We start from the raw sequence: 13,067 nt of genomic DNA, 5'->3' as shown, positions 1-13,067 counted from the left end.
TGAAGGGTTTTCTGTTTTTTTTTAAGACTTGCGTAGTTCGTTATGTCACACACGCAGACACAGTCGCTCGACGAGATTGCTGTTCGTCTTCTTCCCGATCTACTTTACGCAGGCAATCATATTGTAAAATAAGAAATGGTATGCTCAACTGCTGTTATTTGAAAAAAGCTATGAGCTTGTTGTGTGGACCTTATTGTATTTGCAGCACTGGAGACTGGGTAATTATTGTGAATAAAAATGGGTTGCTATCATTTTATATTCACTGTAAAAGACTATGAGCCCTTTAATTTGATAGTGTTTTTATTGCAACTAATGTTTAAAGCATTTTTTTTGAAAATCTTGCTGGTTTTTAGTTTTGGGTTTTAGTTTCTCGATTATTTATTGAACATGGAATATTTAAATTTTTGAGCATTGAGTTAGCATGTACACTGAGCATTTTTTAAATTTCAGTATCCACCCTCAAAGAGCCAAGAATAAAGTTTGGATATCAGTTAAGTTAGCCCTTACAATTTTGGAAATTTTGCTCGTTGATTTCATGTTAATTTCCTCGCTGAAATTTTGTATTTCTAATTGTTTGAGAAGTTATCGGTTCTTGGTCACGTTGTTTTGAGGCTTGTACCCCTAATCAGTTGCGCGAGCTATCGACGGCAGCTAAATCTTTTAATTGATTGTCATTTGAAAACTGCCGTCGCTTAGCTCGCGCAATTGATTAGGAGTGTAATCCTCAAAACAACAAGGTGACAAAGAACCGATAACTTTGCTAACAATCCGAAATACTAAATTTTAGCGAGGAAATTAACACAATAGGAATTCAACGTGCAAACTTTCCAAAATTGGAAGGGTCTGAGAGAGTCCTAACCCCCCCCCCCCTTCTGAGACAGCTTACAGGTGAAGTTGGCTCTCACCCACCGTTGTCTTCGAGTTCAATTCCTTTGACGTTGTCAGCTGTTTTCCGAATTTCTCAAGCAAAGAATTAAGTTGTTGAAAAGTCGTCTATATTGAATTACACAGAATACGAAACTGTTTTGAATAATTCTAGTATTTCAGGGAAAGTAAATCTAAATAAGTCATATTGATTGTCAATGCATATTTTTAAACGGTTGTTGAGGTATGTGCTATTTCTAATTTATTCAATTCATGGACTGCTTTAGGCGGAACTTCAAGTGCTGTTAGATCAGAGAAGAAAACATGCGAACAAAAAAGAAGTTCTTCCTCACAGGATGCTGCCAAATGTATCAACTCAACGTACAATGGAATTAACTCACCTGTGTCATCTGAAGTCGTACAAAGCACTGAACTTCGGACAAAAGATGTCTCAAAGTCTTCCATTGAAAGCTCGTCGTCCATGACTGTAAATGAACAGGTATTATTTGATGTGGTTATTCAAAAATATATGATTAAAATTTAAGAAAAAAAACTTGAATGACAGTTAAATCACATTAATAGACAATGTAGCAAGCTTAACTGAGTCTAATTGTAAATCAATCAATATTGTTTGTTAATAGAGCTAAAAAGTACAGCATGAGGTTTTCCCCATATGCTGCTATCAATCGATTTCTTAAGCATGTTCAGGTAGTGTCTCTTTGCACATTTCTTAAAAGAATAAATAATCTCAGCAGAGTTAAAGAGTTTGTTTAAGCAGTATGGCTTCATAATCACTACTGTTCTGACATTTTTAACGAAAGATAGAATGAATCAAAACTCCTTAATGTAACGTACAGGAAATTTCGTTGCTCAATACAGAAATTAGGATTGTGAATCCAATCCGAGACAACAAGATCAATGATCCCAGGTAAACACAAGCCGCTTGCAGCTCTGAACCAGAAAATTTTTGAAAGTTTTCTTCAATAGCCACAAAGCGATGGCTGGGGCTATCGCTATCCTTCTCTATTTTAAGGCCTATTCATACATTTTCATAATTTTTGAAGTCAAATGATTTCTGTCACGCCGAAATAGGAATCAGAGCAAAAAGGGAGTTGTTTTGCATTGTGAATTATCTTCATGTGCGATTTTTGTTTACATGCGACAGTTTGACTTTAGTTTTTGTTGCTTTTTTAATTGATCTCCAACGACATTTGCAGTAATTATTGTAATATTTGTTTGTGTAAAATGCGTTTGTGTATTTTTAATGAAAGTTTTGCTTGAGTGTTTTCCTCTAAAACATTTTTTCGATTTCACTTTTCTAGTAACTTTATCCTGATTCACTTTTTGATTTCCGCAGTTATTTGAATGGTGCTATTTTGTTGAGAAATCAAGTCTGTCGCTAAAATAAAACCGGCTGTGAGCGATGAAGCTTCACAGCACTTGTCGCGTAGACTTTAATGACCTCGGCTCTTATCCGAGGTCCGCAGTTGGAGGCCATCTCGTCAGGAGTTTTTTGCACCATAAGAGTTTTTCAAACCTATGTCCCCTTCCAAATGGTTTGCCTCGCCGCTAGCTGGTCACGAGCAATTCGTCCGACATTAGTTGGTTTGTTTTTTATTGTTTATCGTTATTTTCGAAATAGTTTTTCCGATACATTCATAGTGTATTCTAGGTCTGGTTTTTTTGGTTATAAAAGTTCTTTTTAATAGCCGCGAAGCAATAGCGACAATTAATGGGGACATCGTGGGTTTTTTAAATTCGTCTCCATCGATGATTCGTGCGACCATTGACTAATCAATTTCAGTAACTTCTACTGCTTTGCAGTTAAAATTTGTATGCGTGACGTCATTTGTTCTGCTTTTAGGTCAATTGCGTGACTTACCTCACTCAAATAAATGACATCTGAACTCACTTAATGAACTTTAAATTTGATGAACATTTACTAGTTAAAGATCAATAGTGTGCATCTGAGTAGTGCCAAACGTATATGCCCTATTTCTTGAATATAAGAGTCTTGAGTTTTGATTTCGAATATTAATTTGGAAAATCTATATTAGGGTTTTTTACTTATAGAATGTATGTGTCTCATAAAAATGACAGGCCGAATCTTACCCAAAATTTCTAGTGGTCTATTAAAGGACTGTTGGTCAATCTGTCTATCTTATTTCTTTAGTTGTTTCAATTCCATGGAAGACTAAAAGGGCCTATCGCGGCAGTTTTCGGACAATCTGCCGGTTATATTCTAGTTCAGGACATGTCCTGTTATATATTTTTAAATTTTTTCGTCGTGATTGTTGAAGCACATGTGACATCACAAATACTTAAAATCTGTTTTTTGTTCATTCATTCATGCAACTTTTTATAGCTGTAAGCTGAGCAAAGCTATATTGCAGTGCTCTTGGTTTTTTTTGTTTCGTCGTCTGACGCTCTTTTTTCGTTTTACATTTGTTCACAGCAAAGCTGAAAAAGTCAAATTTTCTGAATGACTTCTTCCTCTCACTAACGGCATTTGCGCGCGTGACGTCATTTCTTACTCGCTTTAGCAAAAGTTTTTAGGTTATTTGCGTGATTAGATTTTGATCATACGTGACTTACCTTACTCAATAAAATGACTTTTGCACTTAAAAACTTAAGTTTAATTTGAATTTGTTTAAGGTCAAAGGAACTGATTTGTGCAGTAAAGGTCCCTAATAAGAGGCTTCTGCGGAATGAATTTTAACAAGCTTTTTTAATTTATCGCTGAATTTTTTTTACCTAGTTTTTTTGAGCGGCATTGATTTTTTTTTTCAATTTAGATCTGTATCTGTTTCTATCTCTATTATATGGCACGCAGGTCTATTCTTTCGCAGCTATTCCGGCAATCTGCCGGCTATGTTACTTATTTGTGTTCGTTACGTTATTTTTACTTTTAGTGGAGCGAGTGTTTTTGAGCTTTCACTTGATTAAGTTTTTGGTCACACGGGACTTACATCACTCTCAAATTACTTTCCTTACTATATCAAAATTGGCTTTTCTTGAACTCAAAGAGTAAAGTTCAATCGAGTGTGTGTCAATCCAATTGAATGAGAAATTGATTTGAGATAAGCTAATAGAAGTAGCAATAATTTGTCCAAATTCGTAATCAAAATAAATCAACATCTCCATTTTTTAATGTATTCACATTTTGGGATGATTTTTGGAGTCGGTAAGTAAGCAGTAATTGAAAGCGAAAGAGCGAGAAAATTAGAGGCTTGAAATTTTTTCTTTCTATTTTTAATAGCCGCCCTCATCTTCTCAGCCGGCTATTATTGCGCTCGTATTTTTTTTTTTTTTTACTTCGTCAAACTTTTTTTCGCTTTACAATTTTGCCGCTTTTTCGACATTTTGCGTGAAATCTTTTTGACTTCTCTAGGCTAGTTTCTCTCTTCTCTCATTCTGCTAAAAGTGAATTTGAACATCAGTTGCTAAGCAAAGCAATTCAAAATGAACAGAGTCGGTATAAAAAATTGAAGTCAGAAATAGAAACGGGATAAACCCATAAAGCCCATTTTTAGATGCCCGCTATTTGAACGTCGTTCCTATAAGTCTTAGTTACCACCTCTAATGCTTATTGGTGTTGATAGTAGCCCCTGTAGCCTCTCTTTAAGAAACAGAAGTATGTTCAACTACGAAATGCCATCAAAATAAATCGGGCTTAAAAAATATTTTTGTACAAAAATCTTTTTTTTTTCAATATATTCTATTCGTTCAATCCCAATCATGCTTATTGGAATCAACGGCGGCTATTTTCCGGCAATCTGCCGGGTATGTTTAAAGTTGAGAGAGAAATTTGTTGAAGGAAATGTTTGCTTTCTCGCTTGTTGCTTTTGTTCGCATAAGACACTGTGACTTTGATTTATACGTTTTTTTTTGTTTTATCGTATTTTGAAAATATTCCCTTCCCTTTCAGTGCTAGGTCTAGTTTTTTTGTCGATGAAAATTCTCAAGTTTTTTGATTTGTAGGTCAGGAGGTGTCCTGCTATATTTTTGAATTCATACATCCAATTTTTGACTGAATTGCGTACGTTACCTCTTTTTCACAATTAGTGGAGCGAGAGTTTTTGCAGTTCAGATATTTGGATTGTATTGGTGCGCTGTTTTTAAGATCTGTTCTCTTTTCGACTTTTTAGTGCCAAGGAAAAGTCCATTTAGAGTGGTGCTTGTAATCATTCTGGAGCAGTAAAGGGATAGAAATGGTTTTTATGTTCGAGCGTAATTTTATTCAAACTACCTTCAACGTGGAGTTAGAATGTTTTTTGAGAACGGATTTTTCCACGGTGGGTCAATCTGAATTCTGTTTTCAGTGTGTTTTTGTTGAGTGCTATTAACGAATTACATTTGTGTAATAATTGGTTCTCTTTGATTGTTCTCGAATCCCTGAATCGACAGTTAATGGTTTTTATAAAGTTGAAACCATATTTTGTCTTAAATTATTTGTCAATTTTTTGTTTGCCCGATCTTTTTTTCGCTTGTGTTATCATTTAATCGTATTAATGACAGCTCTCAAGGGTTGCTAATGCGTAATGAGCCAATCAAACTAATTATTTCATTTCATAGCTAAATGTTTCTTTGACTTTAACACTTATTTGCTTTTGTGTGATTTTGTGTCTTATCAATTTGCCTCATTACGGGCAAGTCGTATCGGTTGCTAATGAGCCTTTTTTGGATATAACTGTTTCAAGATTTTAGCTGGTGGCCCTTTTAACTTTGCCACTATGTGTTTTTTAAAAATTTTTGCGAACGATTGAGTTTTACCTCTATTTGTTGTGCATTTATCTGTCTTATTTATTAATTCCATTCATGACAGGTCTTGAATTGTTTTCAGATTTTGTTTAAGTTTGCTTATTCTTTTATTAATAGCCGCGAAGAGATGGCTGGGGCTATTATTGGCCTTCTCTTGGTTTTTACGATTCAAAGAATTTGAATTGTATTGGGGCACTGTCTTTTTTTAAGATCTGTTGACACATTTTCATGATTTTTGAAGTAAATTGGAGTATTGATTTTGGTCACACCGAAACAGGAAGTAGAGCGATAAGCGAGTGGTTTTGCGGTGTGATTTTTTTCTGCTCTAATTTTAAAGTAGAGTGAGAGAACGGTGTTTGAGCAAAAATTCGCTTTCTCGCTAATGGTTTTTTGTTCGCATGCGGCATTTTGACATTGATTTTCGATTTTCTGTTTTTATCTGATTTTTTTAAAAAACAGTTTTCCCAATTCGCTCATAGTCCGTTCTATGTATACTTCCTTGTTAAGTCATTGAAAATTCTTTGAATTGTACGGCAGGACTTGTCCTGCTATGTTTTTTATTTCGTCGTCAAATTTTTTGTTACGATCATGTGACGTCACAGTCACTTCAGATCTGCTTTTTCTTCATGCAATTTCAAATGAATTTCGTATGTGACGTCAGTTTTCACTCTCTTTGGAGCGAGCTTTTTGTTCATTCGCGTGATTAAGTTTTTGGTCTCACTTGACATACCTCTCAAAAATGACTTCCTCACTCTGAAATTGACTTTTCTATACTTCAGAGAGATAAGGTCAACTGAGTGTATATTACTCTAATTGAAGGTTAATTACGAGCAGCTAATAGAAGCAGCAGAAAATTATGCGAATTCTTAATCAAAATTTAACATCACAGCACTTAATGAAGAGAATAATTCTTTTTGGTGTCTTTTTTACTGCCGTTTTGGGACTGCACGTCTACGGAGCTATCGCGGCTAATTTGTGATAATTTGCCAGCTATGTTTGTTTGCGTATTGTTTAATTCTTTAATTTTAACATTTAGAGACATATGCTTTGTTGACTGACATAGTTTGATGTTGCTGGAAAAATGTTGCTCTTCAGGTCATAATTCAATCCATTTCTTTGGATTTGAATTGTCCTGCTGTGTATTTGTCCATTCAAGTAAATGAATTTTTGATTAACTCGTGACTTACCTTACTCTCAAAAATGACTTTTCTCTACTTAAATTCAATCTTCCAGCTGTTTTTTGAGCTAATTGTTAGGGGCAAAAGTCAAAGGATTGAATACTAATTTGTGTGAGTTTAGATGTGTGAGTTTAACGACGCTGAGGACGATGACGATGATTGCATAGTCTTAGACGACAATCAGAACATGACTGCAACCAGTAAGCTAAATAACAACAGCACCCAACACAAATCTTCAGCACCCAGTACGAGTGCTGCTAAACCGTCGCCCACTTTTCACAAACTGAATTTGGCGAGTTACGATCGTCTGGCACGGTCACAGTCTTCAGAGCAGAATTTAGTTGAGAACCACAAAACCAGCATGTCTACAATCACGCCGGAATCGGCAACGAACAAAACCGGTACAATATTCAACTATTTGCATAATAAAAGTGAAATTATTGAGCGAAAGATACCTGAGGCTAAATTGGATGAACAAACTACTTCGTCAACTGCCAATTTCGATACCATAAGCATAATTTCTACAGAATCGTTTGATAGTATTAGACAGGGTTTAACAGTCGATACAGATATCAGCCCTAGTTTGTGCAGTTCCAGTGTTGCTTCTGGTAGCCATAGTCATTTCTCGGTGTCTACTGCGCTTAGTTTGCCCGAAGATTCGACCAGGTTAACTTCATCTCCGTGTAAAGAGTCCAAACTTAATAGAAAGAGGTCCTTTTCCTCTTTGAAGAAGAATTCGAGGAAGAAACAGCCTCCAGCTAAGCGAAGAATGAAATCGAATAAATCAAATGCCGATAGTCGTAATGATGATGATGATGAGGACGCTCGGAGAGAGGGTTTTACTGTCGATTCTGAGGGTGAAGAGACAACGTCAATTGCACGAAGGACAACTGGATTCAAAAAGCCAAGAACGGTAATTTAAAATTTCGGCCTTCGCCTTATATCACCCCCCCCCCCCCCCCCCACCACACACACACACACACACACACACGTGCGGGTACACTACACGCGAACAATTATAACTAGTAATGGTGATCTATTGTCATGACACAAAGGTACTGTTCAAATATTGATAGTATCGATATTGTTCCTCTTTGAAACAGTTCGTTCACTCATTTTAAGGAACAAACGCGTTATTTTTGGCGTGTAAAGCGAAGAAGCGGAATCGTTTTGTATTAAGTGATCTTTTAACTATTATATATAAAAAGGACCGTGTACACCATCCGGCAACGATGGATGTAGGTCGGAACATAAGGGATGATGAGTAGCACTTAGCCGGATGCTGCACTCCAAGCTGTTCCCCTCCAGACAGTGTAAAGACGGCCCAGTCACAAAAATAACTAACAAGTGGAGAGGAAAGCACCAATATATATAAATAGCACACATAAGGAACTGGTAAGGAAGGATTAAAATAAAAATAGGATATCAAGAAATGAGCAAAGGAATAAAGTTAAGCAGCCATACACTCAGTGCAGCCTTCCCTCCTCCACGACGGCGCTAATTGAAGTCTCACTGAGAACACGAGGCTTGAGGGCGCGACATTCCCTCAAGCAGAGAACACAGCTCCTCAGAAGTGCAAAGCTGATTTTCGTTCGCATGTAGCTTATAGTGTCGGCGTACGGCTCTCCGCGTTTTTCGCTGATCTTGGTTGCGAGTTGTTTCATAACGCGCGATGCTGATGGCCCAGCACCGCCCGGGCAAGCAAAAATCAGTGCGTTGAAACTGCTGTGTTCGGTTTCGCGGATTCGCTCTTCGTACTTATTTCGCTTGATGCTCTCGTGATATTTGTATGCATCTTTTATGGTCTTAGGGCAGCTCTTCGCGTGAGGGTTGAAAATCTTCACATCGAAGAAAGTGCGATTAAAGCGGGAGCCCCACAGACCGTTTGCCTTGATGTCCAGTCGAGCGTCATCATCAGTAGTGGTGGAATTACTCGAGAAAATTTCTCCATCGAGCGACTGAAGTTTTGGCTCTATCTGGACATCGTGGCAAACGTCATCCATCAGGTTTGCAAACACGTCTCTGATTTCGTTGTGTCGTAGGTGCGTATACCCGCCTTTGGTGCAATGAAGGGCATGGGTGAGGCTAAATTCTTTCCCGCATGGGCATATAGCTGGCGTGTTCTTCGCTTCCCAGGTGTAGCGAAGTGCTATTCCATCACGGAACTCAGTCTTCGTGAGGTCGAAACCATGTTTTGATAACGGAAGCGCGTTAAGCCAGCTAGATGCTCCTTTCTCCGAGGCCAGCTGGATGGTATACTTCATTTCTGGTAGATTGTTTTCGATTCTGGATTTCGAGATGAGTTATCTTTTAACTGGTCGAATTGAAAGTAATTGGAGTGATCCTCATCTGAGCTCTTGTTCAAATTTGAAACTCAAAGTTAAAAATGAGTCAAGTCTACATGGGCAGCTGAATTTATTTGTAACAATATATTGGCCTCAACTATTGCGGAAATTCAGCTTTTCTCAGAATGATCAGCAAAAAGTGTGTGTTTATTAAGAATTAGGAGCTGACTTTTTTAGAAAAATGCTGTGAATAGCTTATTCGACAAGAGACTGAGCTTGATTTTTTGATAATTGACTACTTTCATTACAGACCAGCGCTCCTACCAAATAGAACTTGAACACAGATTAACAATGCCACAAAATGGCTTATTTTATGGAATATGGTCACAAATGTTGTCACCATATTCCACATTTTGTGTTTGTGGAAAACGAGAGAATGAATGATGCCAAAATTTGTCGCCATATTCCTCCATTACGCATGTTAGCTTGTTTTTGTTAACTTGAATTTATCCTTTTGACGATGATTTTTGCTAAAGCGGCACAAATCTTCAAAGCTAGTTGTAATTGGTCTCCAAATCCGATAATGAAATGTTGTTTTTATTTTAGCAGTGTTTTAAAATTAATCAAATTACGAATGTTTTTCATAATACTTTATGAATACAAAGTCTGTTCAACCCTCGCCATTACCTGAATTAATAGTCAGATTTTGGTGTGAATGACGGCTTTGGTGTAAATTAATCGTCAAGGCTTTGGTGTAATCTAGTAATCAAGGCTTCGGTTAAATAGTTATTTTTTGTAATTACTAGAATTTGGATAAAATAGTAGCAATTAAACTTCTTAAATTAATAAATATTGACCGAAACATCACCCTTTCATCTTAGGTGATAATTGATATGTATGAAACAGCAGTAACTAAGTCGTATTTTTAAGTGGTATTTCAAAAAAATCGGATGGCCAGTCTTGAAGGCTTTTTAATTCATTGGCCACAGCAACAGGACGTGAACAACGGACTGGAAAGTTCGAAATAACGTTTCTAAAAATCTCAAGAATATAAAGTTCTGCTGGAATTTGAGTTTGTACAACTGATGCTGATATATGAAATGAATTCTTATTTATTTTTATTCAGAGTGGTTTTTTATAGGTTATATACAGGGGTTTTTTCAGAAATTAATAGTTACTGATTGCTTTTCATAAGGAGGGATTAATAAAGCAATACTCATTCCACCGAGTGTACTTTAGTCATTATATATTTATTAATTTTGCCAGCTTTACAATTGGTCCTTTTTGATAACGCTCTTGAAAACTTTTAACAGTTGCTGTAGCAGTTTTATCTTAATATTGTAAATAAATTTTTTTCATAATTATAACTTGCGTATAAACTATTTTATAATGTAGCAACTTTTGGATAAAATTATTTGCTGTAGCAAATATCTTAAATTATTTGTTGGTTGTTTTCTTAAATAAATATACATTATATAATCAAATGTATATTAAACAAAATTTCAATTTGTATTGTTATTTTTATAACTTTACACCAAGTAGTCGGGAGCTGTCGGCTCACTTTAGGTTTTCAAAGAGGCTTTGAAGGCGAATTAGTTGCTACTTGAACGAACAATTACTTGCTTATTTGTGGATTCCATGGGACGTAGCTTGCGGAAATTGAGTACCGCAAACTGTGGAATTTGATGGTTTTAAATGCAAAATCTGAGGGACAATATTTGCCTCCAAATTCCACAAATTGGCTTTCTGTTGAATTTGGTGACGAAAGTTGATACAATTTTCAAACACTTTTTTAAGCATATTTTAGTTAATCTTTTACATTTTGTAATGTACATTTTGTGGAAAACGATGGCTGAAATGGACCGAATGGTCCGTCTCAATTTGGTAATGGCTCTAGTCTGCAATGTTTCCCCGTTTTTGGTACCCTTTAGGGAACTTATCACAGCTGTTCCCAAAATTGAAACGTAATTTGAATATTTATTTTAAAATTTTTTGAAATACACATTGATTAATATTTTGGAACTGTGAGCAAGTTCCATAGCTATGTAGAACCAAGGAGAAAAATGTTCAATTTTGATTTTAAACCTGTGAGAATAATTAATTGCATTTTCTATTAACAACCAATATTTAATGTTTTTGCAAATAGATTTTAAGTATTCAATGGCACCGAGAAGCTGTAATAGTTCTGAGCGGTACCTTTCTGGGCAAAAATGATTTAAAAAATAAAACGTCCAAAGTTTCCTTTTCGCTGCAGGCTGATTTTGATCTTGAGTTTTTTTTTTCGTTCTCTCGTTTTAGTTTTTTATGTCCAGGGAATGTTTGTCTCTTCTCTTTGTTCGTGGTAGTTAAATTTCTAATCGATATTTTGCGGGCTGTTACAGTAAGGTGGTCTTTAAATATTGTTCAAAAATTAAATTTTGTTGATGTCATCACTAAAAAGTAGTTTGTGGAAACGACGTTTAGTTACCGAGCTTAACAAAACCATACCCGAAATTGACTCAGTCACAGAACAGTCGAAGATGTTAGGAAACCTATATCAGGATCATCACTTGTATACATGGTTTTCATTGGAAAATACAATAACAATCTCCTGTCCTTGAGGTTGCATCGTGGCATATAACAGAAGACATTTTGAACATTTACCAGGCCCGATCAATTGCTCGGTTAACCCGCGGAAATGAAGTATCTGGTTGCAATTTTAGACCACCTCTACGTCAAAAAGTGTGGAGAAACGCGGCTCCTACTATTATTAGGTGCCTGGATTGATGTTTAATTGCTCTTGAATGAAAAGTTCATAGCAATTATTGTAAACGTGTTTGTCTTTTTTATGCAAATTTTTTGCTTGTCAATTTGCGCTTTCTTCTAGAACATTCTTTGACTTCTCAAGTGACTTTTTTACGCTTTCGTTCTTCATTTTTGAGTAATCTCTATTGCTCTCATTCCGAAGTAAAGCTTGTTGCTAATATATATTGGTTGCAGCACATCAAGAATAAGGTTTTTTTTGCACTCATGAAAAAAAATTGATCTAGGCTACAGCCCCTAAATTAAATTGCCTCGCCTGTCGTTCAAGAGCGATTCTTCCGACCATTGTCGGTTTATGGTTGTATATAATCATTTGGAATACATATTATATTTTCAGGTATTCACCGGCTTCAGTGAGAGAATGCAGATGAAAACTCTTAATGCCAGTTTGCCAAAAATATTTGACAATGAGCCAGAGCTTGCAGACAATAATAGGGCCAAAAAGTGCAATCAACCAACTGTAACCAAAGAACAAACGAACTCCAAAAAACAGCGAGCTCCAAAAAATAAACAGTCAGCTGGGGACCGAAACGCTTCAACTTTGCCAGAAGTTATTGCGGGTGCTAAACTCTCCTCTCTTTCTGCTAGCAATAAAATAACAGTTAAAACTAACACCCTTACCAGTACATTTTGTTCTTATGGTAGTACAAAAACTGCAAACGAACGGGAGCGTTCTAGTCAACAACCAATAACGCAAAAATTGTTTAAGGTACAGCAAGATTCAGTTTCTACTGGTGCTGCTGGTGATCAAACTGTCGTTTCCAGTAATGTGACCAACAGTTTCTCAACTATGTATACTTCTAAAAATATTGATTCTACAAAGATTAGTTCATGTGGACCAAAGATAACCGAAAACCTGCCAACGTCTGAAACTGAAAACAGTGCTAATAAATTGTCTCACCATGAACGGTTAGCAGGCTTTTTAGAACGGATCGAAAACTCTATTGATGCCGACAGTGTGGTGGTAAACGAAAGTTTTCAATCTGAGAATTCTTTGTCAACTTCTGTGTTATCAACATCTGTAAATAACAGGTAATTGTTTTTCAAGAGACAGATTACTAAAAGTAAAAAGGGTTTCATTAACTGAAGTGGAACCCGTGATTAATTGCTCTCAAACGAAGTTTGTAGCAATTAGATTAGTCCTGTCGGTCTTTTTTAATGCGATTTTTTGTTTGAC

The 13,067-nt window shown here is 36.2% G+C and overlaps 1 protein-coding gene across 1 annotated transcript in view; it reads left to right on the top strand.

Moving 5' to 3' along the window:
- Window positions 1–12,941, top strand: part of LOC142353068 (uncharacterized) — a 30,190-nt gene extending 17,249 nt beyond the window's left edge. The window contains exons 4-6 of the mRNA XM_075405262.1: window positions 1,152–1,363; window positions 6,925–7,716; window positions 12,228–12,941. Coding sequence (XP_075261377.1) covers window positions 1,152–1,363; window positions 6,925–7,716; window positions 12,228–12,926 — 1,703 coding nt within the window. The 3' untranslated portion in view covers window positions 12,927–12,941. The remainder of the gene's footprint in view (window positions 1–1,151; window positions 1,364–6,924; window positions 7,717–12,227) is intronic.
- Window positions 12,942–13,067: the final 126 nt, after the last annotated feature.

The sequence above is a fragment of the Convolutriloba macropyga genome, chromosome 14, assembly GCF_964194025.1.
Source record: "Convolutriloba macropyga chromosome 14, txConMacr16.3, whole genome shotgun sequence".
Classification (NCBI taxonomy): domain Eukaryota; kingdom Metazoa; phylum Xenacoelomorpha; order Acoela; family Convolutidae; genus Convolutriloba; species Convolutriloba macropyga.
The sequence above is the reverse complement of the archived record's forward strand: the minus strand, read 5'-3'. Positions and strand labels throughout refer to the sequence as shown.